The 10165-nt window shown below is 30.7% G+C and overlaps 1 protein-coding gene across 1 annotated transcript; it reads right to left on the minus strand.

The window, feature by feature from the left end:
- Positions 1 to 6764: 6764 nt before the first annotated feature.
- LOC111684080 (protein scylla-like) lies at positions 6765 to 9958 on the minus strand. Its single transcript, XM_023446199.2, has 2 exons — positions 9305 to 9958; positions 6765 to 8394 (listed from the first exon to the last, which is right to left on the minus strand). The coding sequence occupies exons 1-2, from the start codon at positions 9381 to 9383 to the stop codon at positions 7709 to 7711; spliced, it is 765 nt and encodes a 254-aa protein (XP_023301967.2). The 5' UTR covers positions 9384 to 9958; the 3' UTR covers positions 6765 to 7708.
- Between the last annotated feature and the right edge of the window lie 207 nt (positions 9959 to 10165).

The raw sequence follows: 10165 nt of genomic DNA on the forward strand, positions 1-10165 counted from the left end.
TGCGATGATGAATCAGTCAATCAGTCAGTCAGTCAGTCAGTAACGTTAGAATTTTATATATATAGATTAACCAAATCCAGTTACAGGACTGCTCATATTGGACTTTCATACACAAAAACGACATCAGATCGTATACCGGGATCTCATCAAATGATTTCAAGATTAATTCAGGGGTGCCGTAAGTCTCCGTTCTTTCCCCTACTTTATTTCTTATCTTTACTAATGACCTTCTATGCCAAACTTCCAACTCTATCTACTTTTTTGTGAATGACATCACTATCTGCCATTCTTATTCATTCAATTATATGCCAAGCACTCTAGAGATTGGCGCAATGAGGCGCAATATAAATGTATCGTTTAATCACGACTTGATAAAAATCTCTGAATGGGTCCGTGTTAACAGTGTCGACTTTAACGCCCGCAAGACTCGATGTTGCTTTTTAACACATAAAATCTTGGCAGATATTGTTGTTCAATCCATATATATGGGTGGTGTAAATATTAAGTAATCAGAAACTCGTAATGTTCTGGGCACAAAAATTCAGTGAGATGTCCGCTGGACTAAATACATTTTTCAAGTGTCGAAAGAAGCATTTAAGTGTCTCGGTTTTTTGAAACGGTGTAAGACATACAGTACTCCATCTGTCACCGAAAATGGAATACAACTTTCATATATGGGCCGGAGTCTATTTTGGAGCTACTTGACCGCGTACAGGACAGGGCGAAGGTACTTATCGGTGACAGTAGGGTATCCAACTCTATTGATTCGCAACGTGGGGTGTATTTCACTGTTCTATCGATACTACAATGGAATGTGTTCCTTTGAAATTAGGGAACTTGTTCCAAATACCTATATATTCTTGCGTAACATACGTCTTTCTTCAAGAACACACCCATTTGTGGTAGATTGGCCAGTGGACACACTACAGACGCACTGTTCGTATGTGGAATAAACTTCCTGCAGAGGTATTCCCAGCCACTATCGATATAAGAAGATTTAAATCAAATGTCCACAAACACTACTCTATCTATCCTCCTTCCCACAACCTATTTTCCAAGCTCCAACACAACGCTTCGCATAAATATGGGTCAACCCCTGAGTACTGGTCCAATTAAAAAATATATAAACCGATGTATACGAACGCCTATCGCAACTGAATGTGTAATTGGATAAGTACTTACCGACAGCTCGAAGACAATTCGGGCGATAACAAGAGGAGGACAGAAATTATATAAGATGAAGAATGCAACTGACACTCAGGGCACAATTACAAAACAGTACGAATAGGTTCAGGTAAATGTATAACATGCGGGTAGGAGGTTTGGACATTCGTCGATATTGAATCCAACTGTCTTGATGTTTTAATTCAGTTATTCCCTTAATTCAATTTGCAATAACATGAGATTTATGCTATGTATACACGGTTGTTAGATCTTACAACGTTGGCAGTAAAATGTGCAGAAAATGTCTGATAACAATGTAAACTTACAAATTTTGTCTTCCAATATTGACAGTAATGTCTCTTCTGACAACTTTGCAAAAGAAAAATTGTACGTTCAGACAATTGCTAGACATTTTTTGAACATTTTACTGACAACGTTGTAAGATCTGACAACCGTGTATCACGGCTTTTAGTTTATAGTTAACATTTACTCGCATAATTGAGGGACCAGTAATACCCTGCTGTAGGGTATATAACCACTTCAATAAACAAACTTACATCCATATAACCAACAGATTTAATACTGACTTGCATACAGTAATAACAACTACAACAGCAGCAGCTAAGAAAACAACAAACTTTATAATAGTCAGTCCGTTAACAATATGAGCAACAACATTTAGTGAAGTGCACTCTGTTGCTGTTTTAGTTATTCTGTTGCTGTTGCTAAGGTTGATATTTCAGTTTGTTTTTTATTTTATTTTCATGAATTGTTGTTGGTATACAAGTTTAGCTGCTGTTGTTGTAACCGCAATATGGATGGATGTGTTCATAAAAACAGAAATTTCAACGACTCAAATTAAAATCGAAAGAAAAAATAGCAACAACAAAAACCTTGTCGTTGCAATTACCGCTATAACAAACTCATTTTATGAAATTGTATTTTACTGACAGTGTAGTTGTTGTAATTAATGTTTTTGTTGTTGCCATAAACGTTGTTGTTTTTGCTGTGTTAGTTGCTGGTGGTTCATATTGTGGTAATGATGCACTCACTCTTCACAACAACCGCTTTCATAAACACATACATACATAAACCTACAATTCATTTATTGGCCTCTTCATTCGATTCAATTTGTACTACCAATATCAACAGAAAAAAAAAAAACTAAAAACAGCAACAACAATAATACTCTTCTTTATCATGATAATGACGACGATGATACATAACGATCGTCATCGAAATAATGAGAATGACGTGTCGACGACCAATATTTTAAACATCAACTTCAAGTTCAACTTTTATTTAAAACGTTTGTTGTCAACTGAAAAATAATCGTTTTTTCCAACAAACACAAAACAATTAATAAAATATACATATTAGATCCTCAGAAGAAATTTTAATATTAAATTTCATCATCATCTTCAAAAACAAACCAACTGAACGTTTTACTATTTAGTATTCAAATTTCACAATATTCGTTCGCTCTATTTGTGGTGTTTTTTTTTCTAATATGACCTGTGACGTGAAATCTTGCATTTGTTTTATTTGTTTTCATTAGTCACATTTCGGAATAGTCGTATATAGTAAGTGACGGATATGATCACGTATGCCGTTAAATTTAATATGTATTAACTATTAAACATTTCCAGATAATCCCAATCAAATCAACACAATACGTACGACTAGATAGAATAAACAATACAGTACAATAAATTAACGATTAGTGTTGATGATGATGTTTATATATCGATGCAGCAACGTTTTGAGTGTTGTCAACAATATCACCGAAAAAATTGCTTTTTATAATTCGTCAAAAAATATGTTTAAATAAATAGAAAATTGAAAAAAAAAACTTTTATATATAATAAATTGATTACACTTTCGAACTCCAATATCTTGTGTGCTTCAAAGGTTATTTTTGGTAACCTGTTAAGTGCGCAAGGTCTCATTGGAATATCCTCAGCGGGGATCAGCTTAAGGCTTCCCATGCATCGTTATTCGTAGTGATGGATTTGCTGAGAATGTCCTTAGTGAACACGAACAAACATTTGGTTATCCAGTATAACCATCTATCTCACTAGAGTCTAAACGATGCACTGTATTTTACTCCATAAACAACTCAGTCAGTTTAGAATCTAAACTGACTAAACTTTAGATTCCATTGCACCCCATTATGTTACTACTTTGTTTTTGAACCCGTTTTTCTCGTTTACCAGTGCCCTTAGAAGGTGGACCTTCGCCAATTCCCTGCTTGATGTGACTACAGATGCAGCAGGCGCTAGAGATTTTATTTATGGATATATTTAGCTTTAATGATGTCTCTCTGGCTCATTGTTCTTGCTCGTATTTTCCCGATTGGTCGCCAGACTTGGTTTTAGATTAGGAAAGTATTTCAAAGGTTTTAAAGGTAGTGGAATGCTATGACAGTCGCCGCGATGTGGCAAGATTATTATCCAAATGGTAGAACAAATACTTTGCTTATATCATATATAATCTTTGTGACATAGAAGCCCCGTTGCGAATTGACAGCCCCGGGGGAAGAGGAATACCATGATGTCAGTATTTTTTATGTTTTTTTATTTTATGATACCACAATTGATCACATTACAGACCTCGAATATATTCATTAATAAACGCGTATTTGAAGTGCAAAAATAGCTTAAATGACAACATTGTATTGAAATACATAAACAAAATTTAATTCATGTTTATATTGACATAAATTACCTACTGACTTCAAGACAAAGCAATCTTAATAAAGAAGGTTAAGACTGGTTTATTTAATCAATAGCATTGTATGTACATATACATAAAGTTTCTGATCAAGAAACGGGTTTAATGATATGGAACTTTATTACTGACAAAGTAAATAAGATTTACACGAGAGATTTAAAAGCATCAGTCAAAAACTATATTACTTTTCTGGTTTTAATGGCTCTAGGTTAAGGAACAGTTTGAAATCTTTCAATAATTATGGACTTTATTGATAAGAAATACAATATAAACTTGGTCTTAAATCTGCTATGATATTATTGAATTATGAAACATTTCTAACTCCGCCTCAACGAATATCCAGACATTAAAAAAGTTTATAAAGGTCAAAATTTTAAAATATTTAGTGACATGATTTTTGAAAATAACTAAGTACATTTAAGTACATTTTTTATAGACCTTGAACTGTTTTTCGTAGTTGGTTTCTATATGAGAGCTATGATTCATTATAAATGAATAAAATCTTGTAGCATGTTGGGTACTTTTTTAATATTTAATTTTAGGAATTTCCGAGAGTACAAGACTGATAAGTTTGACAAACTCTCAACTTTTGAATCAAATCATAATGTAGAACATGTGACCTTGATAAAAAAGTCAATTGTAATTATTTTTGTTTCCCATTACGGTTCTTTATTCTTACTAAAAATTTTATGGAATAAACTTTTATCAAAAAAGTATATCGTTTGGACCGTTATTTATTTGTTACTACGAAGCGAATGATATTAACAAGGAATAGTTTTTAGTCAAGGGCCTCCATCATCCGATATAATTAATTTCCTAATAGAAACATAAAGAACGAATCTAGTAGCAGAGTTTCTGAAATTCTATTCGTTAGTTTTTTAAGAATTTTAGATTTGAATGCTTGTACATTCCGACAACATTATGTATTGATACTCGCAATTCCGGTGAAAGCTCTATGTATATATTCTCTATGGGGAGTACATATATAGGAGTATACAGAAAAAACTTGGACTTTTTTCTTAAAGTAGAGGTTAAAATATTTTAAAGAAGGAACTAAATATAAAAACAGACGTTAAACCTTGTGACAGAATCATGTGAAATTGCTAGCAATTTTAGGGTAAAGTATGTATCCAATATAATCCAAGAATCGAATTATTGTCGAAAAAAGTCGAAGTCGATTTTTTGTCCTAACAAAGTCGAGGAATCAATACAAATATGTATGTACATCGCATAGTCAAAAAAGTGAATAAATCCACATATCTATCTATCTATCTATCTATCTATCTATCTATCTATCTATCTATCTATCTATCTATCTATCTATCTGTCTATCTGTCTATCTGTCTATCTGTCTATCTATCTATCTATCTATCTATCTATCTATCTATCTATCTATCTATCTATCTATCTATCTATCTATCTATCTATCTATCTATCTATCTATCTATCTATCTATCTATCTATCTATCTATCTATCTATCTATCTATCTATCTATCTATCTATCTATCTATCTATCTATCTATCTATCTATCTATTTTTTTCAATCTATCAATCTATCTATCTATCTATCTATCTATCTATCTATCTATCTATCTATCTATCTATCTATCTATCTATCTTTCTATCTATCTATAAATCTATCTATCTATCTATCTATCTATCTATCTATCTATCTATCTATCTATCTATCTATCTATCTATCTATCTATCTATCTATCTATCTATCTATCTATCTATCTATCTATCTATCTATCTATCTATCTATCTATCTATCTATCTATCTATCTATCTATCTATCTATCTATCTATCTATCTATCTATCTATCTATCTATCTATCTATCTATCTATCTATCTATCTATCTATCTATCTATCTATCTATCTATATATCTATCTATCTATCTATCTATCTATCTATCTATCTATCTATCTATCTATCTATCTATCTATCTATCTATCTATCTATCTATCTATCTATATATATATCTATCTATCTATCTATCTATCTATCTATCTATCTATCTATCTATCTATCTATCTATCTATCTATATATCTATCTATTTATCTATATATAAATAACTAACTATCTATCTTTAAAAACACATTACAAGTAATTGTAATTGTGAAAACATAAATTACATTTACTTCAAATGTAATTATAATTGAAAATATAATCATTACCCCCGAGCCCGATTAAAATGCATCGTTTAAAAGGTATTCCTAGAGAGAAAGGTTGTTACCCACATATGTATGAAACTGAAATTCACCCCCTTTTTTCGAAGAATAAATAAAATAAAAAACAGCACAATTATTTGAGTTTTTCATACATTCATCCGTTATTCTTTCAGAATCCATAGAATCCAATTAAATAACTTCCGAATATTTTTTTTTTTTATTATTTTTTCATTTTTAAATTAAAAAAGTGTTTTTGGTTACAAAATTAAGATCATTTTTTGTTTTAAATACATTATATAAAAAAACATTTGCTTTGTTTTTTATATTTAAAATTTTTTTAATACATATTTGTTTTTCGTTTTGTTTATATTATTTGTTGAGGACATGTTTTTTTATAAATATATTCGTATAAAAAGAAAATAATACATGTTTTATAATTAAAAATTAATATTTTTTAAAAAACTTATGGGTTTTTTGTATTTTGTTTTCGCATATACTAAATAAATACGTTTTTTTAATAACTTAAATATATTAATGAACAAACAAAAAAAAAATAATAAAAATTAAAAACATTATGAATGAATATCATTTTAAAATGAATGAGAACATTGTGAATTTTTTTTTAAAAAATTATAAAATAATTAAAGAACAGTACAAAAATATAATTAAATAAAGAGAAATGAGTTTTTGCTTTTTCGTTAAGTTTCAATTTCAATTTACAAACTAAATGCACACAATCTGCATGCAGGATATCGCAGTTTTGTTTTCGATTTTCTTTCACAAATTATTTGGACAAAAAAATACATACAAATATGTAGATAGATGATTATTTCTTAAATAAAAAAATAATAAAATTACAAAAAATTTTAAAAATTCTTTGCTTGGAATTGTAGTTGGACACATAGTGTTCAATACTTTTCACATAAATATTCTTTTGATGTTGTTGTAGGTTTTAATTTTTAAATTAATTAACACATTTCTTTGCTTCATCTTTAAATCGTTCAAGATCAAAGACTTATAATTATGATATACATATAATATTATAATGATTATTTTATAAATATATAGTTAGATAAAATTAAAATTAAAAAAAAAACTTAGCATCTTAATAAGTTATCACATTCTTATTTTCATGAGTTTTATACGATATAAATTGGCCTTGAGTTAAAACAATATATAATAAGTGAAGAATAATGGACGATCATATTGTGGAGGATCGAACGTTTTAATTCTAACTCGACGGGTCATTTACAAGAAGAAAAAACTAATTGTTATACTCTTGGGTATAGCAATCATGATGATCAGTGTGATCATTATAAAAACAAAATATTCGACTTAAGTTTAAATTCAATTCAGAACAGAATTTCTTATTAAGGAAATGATACGAGATATACACGACAAAAGGAAATATGTCTGAAGCCATACAACTCAGAAATTCCAAATTATTTGCTGAGATTTTTGATCTTAATGAGGAGCTTCGGATGGGGGGAGATAGAAAGTAAGATTGGTGGTTAAAAACAAACCACCAAAAAAACAACAACAGATTGGGTGGGTGGGTGTTTGGTTGGTTGGTGGTGTGTATAAGAAACACTTCAAGACATATTCATAAGTACACGACAGGCATAATTGAGAAATTTACGCGGTGGGTGTTGATATGGCTTTAGAACTGGTATAACTATAACTTGTACTCGCCAAAGGAGAGTACAGCTTGTTTTTAGTGATGATAAATTCGGGACTTATGGTAATCGTGCGCGACAAACCCTTCATGAATTGTGGCAGTAATGAGGTCCAGCCGCGATGATCTTGACGCAGTGTCAAGTAGATTTCAAATGTCGACACCGTTTCCGAGTCCAACTTAAGCGTGGCAATGCGTCTAGAGTTGTTGGGTTCATCTTCGAATTCTATGTAGATGGTGCAGCCTCTCAGGCCACATGGTTCACGATCACTCAAACGCAAAATCTCGGCTGCTATGCGTGGCGTTAGATCACAGGGCAACGACACTTCTGTACACGACAAATGACGCGACTTGGCTAATCTTAATTCGTCCAACAAACGCAAAGACAGATCATTAACTGCGGCAGCATCTAGATCCTCACAATAGAAAACATTGTTGTTGTCTTGTCTGAGCGAATTCAACGTGGGCTTCTGGTTAGTGGCTACGGCTGGGGAATTGCGTTTACTGCTGCTTTCCGATAAACGTTTGTTTTTCTGATTGTTAATACTGTTTTTGATTTTGTTGGTAGTATTTGTTTGGGCATAGGGTAAATTTGTGGTGGCCTTCGTAGAGGCCTCTGGTGGCGGTGTTAAAGGTGATGTCCAATCTAAAAAAGAGAGAGAAATAAATAAAATTTAAAGTTAGTAAAAAGTTTATTCCATAATTATATATTTTCTATTTACGGTTACAAAAAAATGTGCAATGGAAACTAGCTAACTACTGCAAGGAAACATAAAATTAATTAATTTATTCTCGAATATGTGTGTATGTTGAAAAACGCACGTAGCACGTTTTTCTTTGTGAACTTTTGCTGTTTTTGTTGTTTTGAAAGTAGCTGCTCAGTCCGCTCACATGCTAACAATTGATTTTTTTTCTAATGCTCTAACTGAATGACAGACAGACAGACAGACAGACTAATGCTTGTCTAACGGACTGCTGCTAGCCTGCTATAGCTGTTTATTGTCGAGGTCATTACACACACTAGAAGCGTTTTTGAAGCGCTTGACAACAAGCTAAACGTATAGCTATTAAAATGTAACGTTTCGAAACGTAAGGTATCAGAAATAAAAAAATAATCAAAAACGTTTAAGCGTTATGACTCAGGGGTTGATTGCAAGCAGGGTGAGAGAAAGAACGTTTATACGAGAGAAAGAAAGTTTTAATTATTTCAAATAAAGATTTTTATTAAGACGATTAGTTTTTTTCAAATGAACAAGTCAATAAGTAATTTATTTTAAGAATTTTATAAAAAAAAGAGATAAGAAAGAGAGATAGAGAGGAAGCAAATAAGTATGAGGAAACATTAAAACGGAAGTAAAATATGCAATTTACCGACGGCAAATAAATTCAAAAGAAAAATTTAATAACTATTAAAACATTTGAACAAATGAAATTATTTTTTAAAAAATTATTAAACATTTTTAATTTCATGATTTTGTAGATTTTATTTTGTTGCCAAGCAGCTCTAAACTATTTTCACAATTTATTTCAATATTTTTTTGTTGTTTGAAACTTACCTTTTATTTTATTAGACCCAAGTCCATTGAAATCTGCTGGATGGTATAATTGTTGTACTGCCAAAATTTCCATTTTCATATTGTTGTTGTTTTTTGTTGCTTTGTTCAAACAATTGTGTTGTTAGACACTGTTTTCAAATTTGTTTTATTTCCAGAAACTTCTAGCAGTTTCGAAAAATAACTAAACGTTTTAGTTGTTGTTTGCCAAAAATCTTAATTTTTTGTTAGGATTTTTAGTTTTGGCAAAATAATATCACAATTTTTGCTGTCTTTTTTGTAATTAAATTATTTTCTTTTTTTTTAATTTGCTTAAACTTGTGTTTAATTTTACAAGTTTTTGTTGTTAACGTTTACAATTGATCACAGCACGTTTCTTTTAACTTGTATTTTTATCACTTGTTTTCTTTAATGGCTTCTTTAAAAAGGTCCGTTAACAAATTTCTTTTAGCTTTAAAATGGCAATAATTAATTAAATATTATTTTTCAAAAAATAGAACTCTTCTTTCTTTGTGTTAATTTTTCAACGAGCGAATAAAAAATACGCTAAATCTCTAAAACAGATGGCCGATTTTAATATCGAAACACTTTTGTTTGAATCACTTGGACTTCTTTCTAATTATATCTGTATCTCAGCAATGTATCGAAGCTACTATAACAAACCGGCTATACAACAACGCTATTTATACGGTTCATTTTCACTCAATCGAATTTGAGAGAGTTTTTTTCATCAGCCAATTCTCAGATACTTTACTCATTTGGTTATTTCATTTGTATACCTGGTAAAACGTATGAGATTGAGTGAAATTCTCGTTGGGTAGGTTTCTCTGGTCGGAGTATTTGTTGGTGGTAAAGAGTAGGTAA

This window comes from Lucilia cuprina, chromosome 5, assembly GCF_022045245.1.
Source record: "Lucilia cuprina isolate Lc7/37 chromosome 5, ASM2204524v1, whole genome shotgun sequence".
Classification (NCBI taxonomy): domain Eukaryota; kingdom Metazoa; phylum Arthropoda; class Insecta; order Diptera; family Calliphoridae; genus Lucilia; species Lucilia cuprina.